The sequence below is a fragment of the Protopterus annectens genome, chromosome 6.part0, assembly GCF_019279795.1.
Source record: "Protopterus annectens isolate FY-2018-M chromosome 6.part0, PAN1.0, whole genome shotgun sequence".
Lineage (NCBI taxonomy): Eukaryota > Metazoa > Chordata > Ceratodontiformes > Protopteridae > Protopterus > Protopterus annectens.
In genome coordinates this window covers 980,198,311-980,212,471 of record NC_056737.1, presented here as the reverse complement: position 1 = coordinate 980,212,471, position 14,161 = coordinate 980,198,311, and the positions used below count along the sequence as shown (strand labels likewise).

The window sequence follows — 14,161 nt, the reverse complement described above, 5'->3', positions numbered from 1 at the left end:
CACAAAAAGTCCATGCTTTACATAGCTTACACTGCTTTGCACTGAGCTCCCCATTGTGTAGTCAAGGTAATCGGTGAAAAACATTCTGAAATGGGGGTTGCATCTTAGTCCTCCAAAAATGAATCTTCACCTTAGGACTTGAGCTATGTTTTAGAAAAATATAACCTTAATTTCTTTTGAACCAGTGCCTTCAGCCTACCTTGCAGTTTTATCATGGAAGAGTCTGTTGTTGATTATTGCCTTTTATGCCAGATGGCTGTCAGAGTTGCAAGCATTGTATTTGCTGGTAATCGTTTTTGATTTTCCATGAGGACAGAGTATCCCTTTTCATCAGGCCCACTTTCAAGCCAAAAGTAAAGACCAAGGTGTCCCTTGAATCCAGCTGTCTGCTTTTCCCAAACCTCAAAACAAATGGAAAAACACCCTACGCTGTTTGGATGTGCGTAAGCAGCTTAGAGTTTATTTGGTCAGAACAAAATAATTTAGAAACACTGATCAGCTTTTTGTGTCCCTGGCTAGGACAGGGAAGGAAAAAAAGTTAATAATCAAACCCTTTTTAAACAGCTTGTGTGTTACGTGTTTTTACTGCTATTCTGCTTATGGCAGATCTTTCCTAAGTAATATCAAAGCCTTTTCCACCAGTGACTGTGCAGCCACCTCAGCATTCCTGAGTGGGTTTATAGGTATATACTAGACTAATGACCACTAGGGCCCTTATAAGTTTACCCATGTTACCCAAAAGTGTCCCTTTGTATCTTGAGGGTTTAAGAGGGGGTATGTTATTTGGGACATAGGTAAAGATTATTTGGATGGAGTATGTTAGTTTGGACATAATTTACTTTTGGCCTCCGTCCATCAGAGACATGGGGGACAGATCTGGGATGAATTTCTGATTTCGCATCCACTGATCAGGGGTATGCTTGAATAGGATTAGGAAAGGACTCTGCCTCACATGGATGGGGAGCGTATTCCGGAAAATGATAATCATCAGAGAGACATACCTGTCTTGTCAACATGTCCTATTTGTCATGCAAGAAAAATGTACATCCTTAGATCTAGTAGTTCTGATGCTATTTGTTTTGTGAATGTGCAAAACATCCATCAGAGCTGGATCCAAAGATGCCTTGTACACCTAGCATAGATTGCCTCTCAGTAATGGAGATGAAGCTTTAAGGTGATCTGCATATGGCAATGTGTTTTATGCCCTGGTTTCTTTTTTTTTTTTTTGGTAGGGAACCTTTGCAAGCATTCCAGTTATTGCATATGTTTGTTCAGGTACATGCCAGGGGGTCATTATACTCCATGATGAGCCTGATGAGGTCCAAGTAAAATGGCACTTTGACCTTCCTGCATTGCTCTTACTTATAAGTTGTGCTACATAAAATGATTTTCTTAGCTACCTTGGTGATGTGTTGACCAAAGGCCATTGTACTCTGTACAGTTGTTCCCAGATCCCTGACTCCAGCGTCAACTCTTGGGGGTGACTTATCAATGGTATAATTTCCCTGGGTGACTGATTTTCCAAAAGGTACTGTAATGTATTTCTTGGCATTGAGTTTTAACCCATGACTTTAGCACCAGTTGTTGGTCTGTGTTAGTCCCTCTTGCAAGAGTTTAGTGTCATGGGGGGGGCTACAATAGCTCCTCATTTGTAGTCTTCTGCAAACTTGGCTAGCCAGAGTCCCTTGACATTAGGCTGGGGGAGTCTGGGGTAAAGTTTGAGCTGAATTTCTCAGCCAGCAGGATGGCTGTGTCCCTCTGCTCATTGAAAATGGTACCATTGACTACCAGTTTAGCACACTGCTATGTGCTGCCTTTGAGGTTTTGGACATAGCTGTAGAAGGTCTCTTGGTTGCCTTTTGCCTGGTAAAGCCTTATTTAGGTTTATGCAAATGTTTGTATACGTTTTGCTCCTTTTTGAAGTTTCTTATATATGTTCCACCTTAGTTACTGACCCATGTTATGCATTTTTGTTAACACTAATCTCTTAACAGTCACTGCATGTATGGAATTATTCTTGGTATTCTGTTTAGTGTACTTTGAGGGTTACATTTGTCAGGCCATGGCTGAAGTTGCACCTAGTAGATTACTCAGTTGCCATCACGTAGTTACCTGGCAATCTCCTTTGTCAGCGTGTGTCATAGCTTAAGGGCTAGGAATCTTGGGGGAGCTTGGGGCTGGGTGCAGCAGACCTGATTCAACCTTTTTGGCTATTCCTAGGGATTTGTGGGATCCAAGCTCTGGAAGCTTACAGACACCTAATACCTACAACCAGACACACAGCTACAGTATTCTTTAACTTGTATCAATGAAAGATTTTGTGTTTGTATTCTTATAAGAACATGTCCTGCCTTGCACTATTTCATTTTCGTTCTTGTAAAAGACTGTGGTTAATGGTAGGTGTATTTGTGTATATAGAACAACATGGGGCTCACATAAAAAGCATAGTTTTATGTGGGGTGTACATTTTACATCCCTGGTAACAACTGTAGCTGTGGTGGAAAGTGGCAACATGACTTTACTGATTCTAGAGCATCAAATGGTGCACCAACGAGGAGGGTCTAAGGATGTAGCAACCAGGTGGTCTGAAGAGATTAGCTTGCAGTGACTAAATCTGCTGTATAAAGCAAGCAAGTGTATGTCATCAGCTGTGCATCTCTTAATATTTTAGCTAAAAAATAAGTAATTTGTTTTTTGTGATATGCCTGACTGTTTCTGTCTTTCTTTTCCACAGCTATTATTGCAGTTGGAGGTAACTCCGCTGGTCAGGCCTGTGTGTTTCCATTTTTATTCATGGAAAAGGAGTATATGGAATGTACCACTGATGGCAGGTTAGATGGTCGGCTTTGGTGTGCCACGACCTACGACTACCAGAAAGACCAAAAATGGGGTTTCTGTGAAAGTGAGTAGAGATGCACCACTCACTGTATTTACTGAATAAGTTGTGTGTAGTTTATTCTACATGAAACACATTAACAAACTGTGCAGTTTTTGTACATGAAACATGTTTATGAACTGTGCATTTTTTTGTACTTGAAACATTTTTACAAATTGTGCTGTTCTTTGCACATGAAGCTTGTTTACGAACTCTGCAGTTTTTTTTTTGTAAATGAAACGTTTTTGGGTATCCCAGCCAAATTATTTTGAGGACCTTGTAAAATTTAGTGATTGAGGCAGGAGATTTAATAAATAACACACCAAGACAGTATTTTTTCTCTCATAGCATGTCTACTTTTATTTCAGTTTTGAAATTTTTTTACAAGGTTGTTGAAAAATGACAACTTATTATGTTCTTCATTGGCCAAGCTGGTTCTCCTCATGCAGCTTAAACATGCTATTACTTTCAAGATTGTTGTAGGAGTATCTTTTAAATTAGGAATAATTGTCAGATAATCCCAGAGGCATTCTTTTGATCAAGTAACTGTTTCACTCGATTGTTGTAGTGTTTGCATAGTTCTGTGTAAAATCTAATGCTGCTCTATTTGTTTGCACTAGAATTTGTATTGTTTATATTTTACCTAATTGCTGGGATTTGAGTGGAAAGGGTCCAAGGACCAGTTTACTTCTTCAGTTGAATTCTCTGGAGCTTCATTGTACCGCATAGCATGTAAATCATTGTGTTTAGCTCACTGGTAATTTAAGGTGTGTACCACATATGTAACACTCCCAGTTTTGAAGTCATAAATACACTCATGCATACGCGCACACACACACACACTCACACACACACACGTGTGTGTGTGTGTGTGTGTATATATATATATATATATATATATATATATATATATATATATGTATATAATGTATGTGTGTGTAAAACTATGTATGCCATAAACAGTTTACATCAACAGTAAATGTTAACTTGTTGTCAAGATGTTTTCCTAAATACAACTTGTCCACTTCTTAGAATTATTTTATACTTGAAACAGCATATCTGTTTTTTTTCAGGGGTCTTTTAATATCTAGAGAATGTAGCAGGGCTGTTTAGACTAGCCATCTGGTCCTGGCTTTTAGAGAAGTTCTCCCTTCATTTGGAAACTTCTTCAAGAGATTCTATCCACAGTTCGTGAGCATCTGTCTTCACTGCAACTGTTCCCTTGTAAAAGGGATGGTTGTGGCGCTTCTTATGGGTCAGTTTCTTGTAATATTCTACTTTAACCATATGCATTATAAATGTGTATACTTTCCCAAGAATATGAGAAATAAAGATTTTTATGTTGTCAACTTTCGTGGTGTTAAATGGTTTGCTTATCTTGCACATTGAGAAGAGTGAGATGGAACAAGGTCATCGTCCAACCTCCAAAGCTTTGTCCTTGATGTGTTTCTGGTCACAATATTCATTAGTGGTATGGCCATCTGTTTCGGTAAGTTACAGTTCATACTGATGTCTGTACTGTCTTCCTGTCTGATTCTACTCCTTCTCCTATAGGCACTAAACTGCACAGCAGCTTTCAATCTTAACAGCTCTATCTTAATGTTATATCTCCACCTTAATAATAAAACCAAATGTATACTGTTTTCTTCCAGGTATAATCAGACCTGTCACTGTGACTTGCCCAAAACTGATTAAGCTTAAAATCCTTCATTAACTGTCTCTGTTCACAGATCTGCCTCTGATAGCACACTACACAGAGCTGCTGGGATACAAGATTAAATTTGATAAACGTCTCAGACCTTATTACAAAATCAGACCGGAAACTGGAAGATTACATCAAGTAAAACCTTTCCTCCCTCAAGCATTGCATCATAACTACTAGTGCAGAAGTTCTTCCCAGTGTGGTGTATTATGGGTACCTTCTTATGCCTTTGTCAGGCCTGTAAGAGAGCTGCTTATTTAGCTGCTTGCCTTCATGGTCAAAGCCATCACTGTCACTACACTTCGGAAATTACTTTGCATTCCTCATCAATATTGGTAACTGCGATATCACTGAAAGAATCTCTAGATCTGGTATGAGGAGGTTCATCCATGTTAACTGCACAATTGATGCTGTTCAAGTATTAAGAAGCTAATCTTTTGACACTTTCAGTCCCCTTTTACCCAAAGTGCTTCACATGAATACCTTGACTTCCAGTCCCCTCTTTACGCATAGTGCTTCACATGAATACCTTGACCTCCAGTCCCCTTTTACCCATAGTGCTTCACATGAATACCTTGACCTCCAGTCCCCTTTTACCCATAGTGCTTCACATGAATACCTTGACCTCCAGTCCCCTCTTTATCCATAGTGCTTCACATGAATACCTTGACCTCCAGATTTTTTTAGCTGCTCTGTAAGGCTGCTACTTTGGGGAAATCTTCCCAGGCTTATGTTTGCGGTAATTTTTTTATTCTTTTATCCTTTCATGTTCATTATTGCTACTGTATGCCTTTTCCATCTTCAAATTTGTGGCTTGGGTCAGATAGTTGCCCTTTAGCTCTTTTAGTTTTATTTCCAACAAGGCAGTTTTCCTTCCTTGTCCAGGCTTTTAGATATTTTCACTAGCTCATCTTTACAGTTAGTGTTTTATGGTTGCTGTGAGAACATTTTGTGTGCTGGTACTTTGCTTTTTGTTCCATTTTTGAACGTTTTGTTTGATAAGTGTTAATTATAACGAATAGCAAGGCTTTTAGAAAGTGTATGCATATATGTCAATAAAATACTACTACAGTGCATGGCTTAGTGGGACAGAGAGTTCTTACTGCAACCCAGACAATGGGGGATCAGGTAGCAGTCTGGCACAGGAGGAAGCGGGTAAAGGAGAGGGAGGAGTGGAGAGGTGTAGCTCACTTACCTCTCCTGGCTGGAATGGGGGGTTGCATGCACTTGGTGGAATCTCTGTGGTGAGGACCTGACAGACCATCACTTATTCTGTGAGGAGAAGGATAGGGCCACTTGTAGGGAGTGCTCTTTGGGAAAGTTAGTTAACATCTTCTGTGGGTGCATGCCTCTTCCTGGCACATAGATGAGTGTGCATATGTTGGGACTTGGAGAAAATGATAAAAATGCAAATGGCCACTGATTTGTGTCTGAAAGATGCCCTCTTACAGTCAGCCATCATCCCAGTGAAGGGGAACAAATAAGCCGATTATCATCAGGGTCCTATTAGTTGCCAAGACAGTAGGAGTAAAAACTTTTAAAATTAAATTAATTAATAAAATAAAATATTGACACAGGTAAACACCATCTTCATTTGTACTGTTTATGAGAAGCATGTATTCATTCTGTGTGATACTTGCAAAAGATTTCACACACAACTATGAGGAACAGAAGAAATAAGTTAATTTTGTTTAAATAAGAAAAATGCTCAAGTATGTCCCTGGTGACGTTTGGTTCCAAAGACTTCTTCAGAATTAACTCTGAAAATCTAAAACCTTTTATAAAACTTCCGTCTCGGTCTCCTTGGTGTAACATGAAGCAAAAATGTAAGGCTGCAAATTACAGGCAAATCTCTCCAGGTCCTTATCCTGAAAGCCTGAAGTTGATTATAATAATGCTTCTGATAAAGCTGTTGTTATTGAGCGGTGTCTTAGCAAGCATATTACATTTCCAAGCCTAATGTAGTTAGTGAATGAGAAGGGGTCTCCCATTATGGACTTTATATTGAGCGGTGTCTTAGCAAGCATATTACATTTCCAAGCCTAATGTAGTTAGTGAATGAGAAGGGGTCTCCCATTATGGACTTTATATTGAGCGGTGTCTTAGCAAGCATATTACATTTCCATGCCTAATGTAGTTAATGAATGAGGAGGGGTCTTCCGTTATGGACTTTATTCACTACTTTCAGCAAACTTGAGATTTTTTCCATCACTCGCCATCAGAGCCCAACAGAAGATGTCAGCTGCCTCCATCCCCCCGATTTTTAGGGTGGATAGAGGCCTGACTTTAGCCTTGCCTGTTTCTGCAATATCCATCTCTACTAGTTCCTTTGATCCTAGTACTGGTCCTAAGGACGAAGATATGCATGGGTTGACATCAGGAGACATTTTAGCATTGATTGTGAACTTTATCTCAAGCCAACAGCCCTTGACATTGAGAGCTCTGTTGGCCTTTATCTGAAGTTGTTCTCATGGTGTTACTGATGTTTACCATGATCTCTGAAGTTGTTCTCATGGTGTTACTGATATTTACCATGATGTCGGTGGTCAGATTTGTGGGGTTTAGCTCGATGCAGGTGTTGTCAGCAGTGGTACTATTCATGATGGGGTTGGCCTTCAGACCTCTGAAGTGAAGATCTCCATATTGGGCCTTAGGTCTATAAGTTTGTTGGTCCTGATTGTGGAGGTCAGTCATTAAGGATCAGGTTTTGTGCCAAGTCTGTTGATGCCAACTTGCAGGAGGTGGGTTTTTATCAGTTTGTGGACAGTGCCCTATACCTAGAGTGCTGCATTGACACAGACATAGACACCACCATTGCAGATGGTTCTACATTCGCCATCCTTATCCTTGGCACCTGTTTCCATGGCATCGACCTTGACCAAGTTTACAGATGTCTGTCTGAGCCTGCAGTTGTCCAGCTTGTTAAGACAGTAAGATGCATGTATCTATTTGGGTTACCTCATCATCTCTAGTCTCTATTATAACAGTGAACGCTTAAAAGAGTGAATGCTGTATAATCAACCCTAAAATATCGAAATGGCAAAATGCCGAACACATGGAACACAGATTTTTTTTTTTCCCAGGGAGAAAAATCACTGCTTCATTAAAAAAAAAAAAAAAAAAAACACAAAATAAAGTGGGGGCTTTGCCCATCACACCCCCAGATGTGGGGAACTGTGCCCCCCACTCACCTCCTACTTAAATATGCCAACTCTGAGATCGCACCACAGTGGGGGAAATGGCAAAGTCCCGAAAATGGCCCAGTGTTTTTTTTTCCCTGGGGAAAAAAAATCGCTGTTCCATGCATTTGGGATTTTGCTGTTTCGAATAAAAAGGTTTGATTAAACAGCGTCCGCTATTTTAAGTGTTCACCGATTTAATAGGGAACCATCATCTCTGGAACCATCATTTCAGATGCATGGTAGGAATTGCTTGCAAGAGAAAGCACATCCACTGTGTTGCAGAATCTCATGCCCCAGGTATTGATGTTGAAGAGCACTCAGACACACCCCACATGGCCCAAGTTTGGAGGAGTTTTTCAAATGATGATACTCTGGTACCTGCTTTGCTGAAGACACTGTAGGTAAGCATTCCAGAACTTACAAAATGTTCCTTGTTTTTTTCTCCAGCAGATGCAGTGGAGAAACTGGTGAATGAAGACAGCACCGGGTAACCCTGATATAGTGGCAGTTGTCCTAAGGTGATCAGAGAAAGATTCTTCGGCCTCCCAAAGACTGGTATTGTTTGACAAACCCCCCCCCCCCCTTCTGGTGCAGCTGCATTTGTCTGTAGAGCCTTGCTGTTTGCTTCCTTTGCTAATGAATCTAGAATCATGAACAGGCTGAGGAAGGTTTTCATCTTCTTTTTTTCTTTTTGAGCACAATGTACTGTTTTTCTGATATTGATTAAATTACAGGGGCACTAGTTTACAAGGTGAATTAGTCACCTGACAGTTTGTCAGGTGAACAGCTAAAACAGAGATCCCAGTCACAGATGGTAGCTGGGTTACCCATTTCCAACTTTAGAATGGGGGAAGTGTTCAACTTGGTTGAGGGCCTGACTCTGAAGTGGACACTGGTGGTGCAAAAAAACTCCCACCTGGTTGCCTTTGACAAATTTTACTAAAGATGCAAAGTCAACTTTTATAAATCCCCTGTTATGACTCCACACTTTCCAAACCAAGTGTTTAAGATGTACCCAATCATTAAGAACTTGGAAAGGAAAGATGCATTTTGGCTCTTGGTACGAAAATTAGGACCTTGTATCACCTCTTTTTATAACATAATGGACCCTGTATTAACTCTGGGTTCGGTGTGACCACCAGCAGCAAAATCAAAGGTCTCAAAGGAATCAAAAATACCATGATAACTTTCAGAATGGTTGAATGCCCAGAGTTAGGATAACTTTCAGAATGGTTGAATGCCCGAAGTTAGGATAACTTTCAGAAGAGTTGAATGCCTGGAGTTAGGATAACTTTCAGAAGGGTTGAATGCCTGGAGTTAGGATAACTTTCAGAAGGGTTGAATGCCTGGAGTTAGGATAACTTTCATAAAGGTTGAATGCCCAGAGTTAAGATAACTTTCAGAAGGTTTGAATGCCCAGAGTTAGGGTAACTTTCAGAAGGGATAAATGCCCAGAGTTAGGACTAATTTGCAACAGCTAGGGAGCTATAATCCTCCCTTTGGGGACAACAAAACCCCTAAGATCTTACCTGACTTTCCTACTGTGTAGGCAGGTGGGGAGTTGTCTTGCCCTCCACTTGCAAGCTTGACTGACCATCATGCAGGACAAATTGATAACAAACAGTAATGTATAGAGTTACGCTTTCTCCTTTCACACTCCTCCCCAGCCACTGTATTCCCTTGCCAGACATCTTACCCTGTCAAAAACAGGTAGGAAGAAAAGGACGTAACCTTTTGCAAAAAAGAGCTATCCAATAAGTTACTCCAGACCAGAGAAGATTAGGTTGTTTCCACAGGTTCTTTTTGTTTCCCTTCGCATACACACTTTTATAAGAGAGTATTAGTTAGACTACAGTGTAATCAGTCCTTTGGACTTTTTCTTCATTAAGATTTTCAGAAAGCGCAAGGATCACCTCAGATGGTGGAGCTCCAAATCCAGTATATGTTTGGACAGACCCTTCCAAGCCCCCTACCCCAACTGTGGTGGCCAGCACTGATGCTTCTATTTTAGGGTTGGGAGGGCATTGTCAGGACCAAAGCATCCAAGAGACATAGATATAGATTTCTCCCCTCTCTCTCTAGGTGTTGTTGCCATCCACTGTGATAAACGTGGCTGTGGTGTGGTGCTTGAACAAACGAGGAAGACCTTGTACCCATCCCCTTTGCTGGAAGACTATGAGAGTGTGGTAGAGTGAGCCTTTGCAAACATTTGCGATCTCATTACAAATTGTATCTCTGGACAAACCTGCTGATGTCTCACAAATGGTGCATCATACTGGAACCTTTTTACATCCCCAGTCATCCCATTTCCAAATGCATTCACTTTTTTCCCTTTTTCCATCCTTGGGAAGACATTCCAGAGATGCATGGGTCCAGATGTGGCCTTGGAGTTTCTTTAATACCCCCCCATTTCCCTTTTATTGATTGCTGAAGAAAGACAACTTGCATAAGACAGATGTGATGTCCTTGTGATACCTTAATTTTAGCACTGTCAAGTGTTCTTTCCCCTACTGTAGCCATACCATCTAGACAAGCCCCTCCACCTGAGACCAACCAGGAGGCTATAACTGCATCTGTCTAGCAAAATCTACCCAGACCTTCACTCCCTGTGCTTAACTGCTTGGCTTTTCCATTCTGATGATAGTCATGAACCCTTTGTACCCCGAAAGGGTGGTCTATAGTCATGAACCCTTTGTACACATGAAGAGTGGTCTACAGTTATGAACCCTTTCTACCTAGAAATGGTGGTCTATAGTCATGAACCCTTTGTACCCAGGAAGGGTGGTCTACAGTTATGAACCCTTTGTACCTAGAAATGGTTGAATAGTTACTTCTGCTCAGGGAAGTCAGTACAAGGAAAGCTTAAAATAAATGGACTTGCTTTTCTGTTTGGGGTAGCTGAAGGTTTTAGATTCTTTCACTGCTCTGGTTTCACCAATTTTAAAATACTTATATCATTTTTTTGACTCTGGTCCGAGTTACTCTTCTCTTTAGGTACATCTCTCACCCATTTCTAAATTTCAGCTCCTTGTCTCTATCATCTTCAGAAATCTGCAAAACTTTCCTCAGAAGCACCTTTCCTCTTTGCCTATCTGTTAAAGATTGGATTCCTCTTTCAGAATTATACTTTGTGCTGTTACGCTTGATAACTTTTGAGCCCACTGCTCCTAATAATCTCATATTTAGTTCTTGGAAGGTATTCCTTCTGGTAGCTTTACTACTACAATTCAAATCTCTGCTCTACAGGCGTTATCTGTTCATTGTCCATGTCTAGTGTTCGATAGTAGTGTGTCCATGATAGCAAAACCATTCCTTATACCTGTGTTTGCAATCAGGTGACTTAATTTGTTATTTTTTCCAAGTTAGGCCAAGAATAAATAATAATGTGTTGCACTAGAATGAAGTCCATGGGCAGCTCAAGTTTTATGTGGTGAGAACTAAAGCAATGTGTACTCTGTGCTATTTGTATCGTATTTAGCTAACATTTTGGGATTTAATGTCAGAGCGAACTCTTTCAAAATGAATTTCAGACTGCATTAGATTTTGTTTTGATAATCACAATGCAGCCTTAATAATTAAGCCCAGGGCCCACTCTGTTAGGGCCATGGCCGCCTCCCATGCTTTAGTTAAGAATGCTTTTCTGAATGATATTTTAGTGGCTACATTGGTATCTCTCATTTACAAGATAATGATCTGCAGGTCCGTGTCTTCCGTTGGTCCACCATAAATTGTAACCTTCTTTAATGAGAATCCCCCAAGAAGTTAGCCTTGGACTCCATTTTATAGGTAATGAGGATGGCACAGCATGTGTTCATCAGATTGATCACTGCTGGAGTAGCCGTAGCTATATGGGTTATATCCTGCATACAGTGTAACAGCTGGCCAGCTTCTGAAGCTTCAGTGTCCCAAACTGTTAGGTCGATCTGAGCTGACTAAAAATACAGGTTTGGGTATTGTCACTCGTCTGTCTCTAACATAGATGATAAGCAAGCGGGGTAGTTTGTTTAGATGCTTTATTACATAGAAACACATGGATGAATAGCAGCATCATAAAGTGTAAACACACTGATTAACGGACCTTGCATGCATACATGCTTACATCTCAACAGCTGACTACAAAATGGCAGTCAGGCGTGCACGTGCTCAGTATTTACACACTTGTACAAGCCTTAGTTAGCTTCTTAAAGGTACACACACACACACACACACACACACACACACACACACACACACACACACACACACACACACACACACACAGATCTACCTCCTCCCTCTTAAAAAGATTGCCCTTAGTAGAAATAACATTGGAGTTAGACATGCATTATTATAGACATCAGAAACGAACACAGTGTTCATGACCAAGCTGCTGAGTATCTATTACATGGTCTGGAGATATAACTGGATCTTGTAACATAACATTCTGAACTGAATTTATCTACAGGGACAGCTTCTGTGAACAGTTCGCATCAGGATCTTCTGGATTCATCACAGGAATGGTAATATTCTCTGGAACGTCCTCTGGAACTGGAACACTGGACAACTTACCCTGAGATAGAGTCTTTCTCACAGGCTATGTGCTGTGGTGTAGGCTTGGACACTGGTATCAAATGTTTTTGATTCTGGCTAAACTCTGCTCCTTGTGATTCCACAATGTACGATCTTGGCTCTGGCAAATATTCTTCATGACCCCAATCGGATCATAACCTCTGGACGTTTGCATCCTTACCATTTCTTCTCGTAATGGCTTGAGCATTTTCTGGTCTTATCATAGTAGGTCTTCTGGGTTAAGCACTTCTTCTACAGATTGGTTTTCAGACCTCTTGTTCTTGACACATGGAACCTACAATTGTCTACTGATTGGTAATGTGGTTCTGGTTTGTCTCGACAGAAGTCTCTGGGCAGATGAACCAAGATGTTTATCATGAGGAATATTTCTGAGATTCAGGAAAACATCACTATTATCTCGTTTTGACTTCACTAGTAACTGTTTTGCACTTTGAACTGCACATTCTGCTAAACCATTTGACTGCAGATTCTCAAGGCAACTCATGACATGAGTAAAGTCCCATTCTCTGACAAATCTTTTGAACTGTTGGCTTGTAAACTGCGTGCCATTGTCAGAAATTACTTTGTGCGGACTACTACCATGGACTGCAGAATGACCCTTCATGTTGGTAGTGACAGTACTGGATGCTAGGTTGGGAAGTAGGTCAGTCTTGAACCAATTGGTGTAAAAGTCTACTAAACCCAAATAATATTGGCCATTCCAATGTTGACCATTCCACTCGAAAATGTCGGTGGCTCCTGTCATCCAAGGTAGTTTAGGAATCTGGTTTAGCTGAAGTGGTTCCTTCTGTTGATGTGGCTTTGTATTATTACACACCGAACAAGATGAAAGTGCTGTCTCAATATTTTGTGACATAGAAATCCAAAATACTAGTCCTCTCACCCTTCACTTGGTAGAGTCGGTTCCTGGGTGACCACGATGCAAGATAGTAATGTACTCTTGTTGCAAGGACTTTGGAACAATTACTTTTGGACCTTTCATAGTGATACCACTGTTGGACAAAATCTCATCTCTGTATGGAAAGTAACGTTGCACTTCTTGAGGTAAACTGGATTGTTTTGACAGCCATCCTTGATTGATAAAGTGGTTGACCCTTTGTAAAACTGGATCTCTGGCTGTATGATCTCTCGGCTCAAGATGCTTGAAAGAAAAATGTTGTACTTCCATGACTTCAAAATCAAGATTCTCTTTCTCGTGCTGTTTCTGTGGTATTTCTGGATAATGTATCAGCAAGGTAAAGAAGTTTGCCTTTCTTGTAGACAAGAGTAAAGTTATACTTTTGCGATGTCAGCATCATGCATTGCAATCTGGCTGGAGCTGAATGCATAGGCTTTCTCAAGATAGGGACTAGAAGTTGGTCGTCTATTTCGATCTGGATAGCTCTACCATAAACATAATCATGGAACTTTGAACATGCAAACACAATTGCCAAAACCTTTTTCTCGATCTGGGCATACTGCTGTTCAGTTTGGGTAAGTGTTCTCGATGCATAGGCAACAGGTTGATCCTCTTGTAGAATGACTGCACCAAGACCAAATTTTGAACGATCACATGAAAGAGTAACTGGCTTGTGAACATCCATAGTAACTGAGAGTTGGTGGACTGGCAATTCGCTGTTTCAGGACATCTAGATGCTCTTTGATGTTGCTCTAACCAAGACCAGGATACATCTTTATGTGTAAGCTGTCTGAGCAGTGCTGAAAGTTGGCTCAAGTCTGGAATGAACGTGCCTAGATGGTTAACAATGTTAAGAAAATGTTACAAGGCTTAAACATTGTTGTCTGGAGCTAGCATCTCAAGAATGGCTGTTTGTTTGAAAGGGTCTGGTCGTA

The 14,161-nt window shown here is 40.6% G+C and overlaps 1 protein-coding gene across 1 annotated transcript in view; it reads left to right on the top strand.

Moving 5' to 3' along the window:
• The window catches only part of SEL1L (SEL1L adaptor subunit of ERAD E3 ubiquitin ligase), a 579,007-nt gene that overhangs the window by 180,906 nt on the left and 383,940 nt on the right, over positions 1 to 14,161 (top strand). Inside the window, exon 4 of the mRNA XM_044074620.1 lies at positions 2,735 to 2,902. Within this exon, the coding sequence (XP_043930555.1) occupies positions 2,735 to 2,902 (168 nt within the window). The remainder of the gene's footprint in view (positions 1 to 2,734; positions 2,903 to 14,161) is intronic.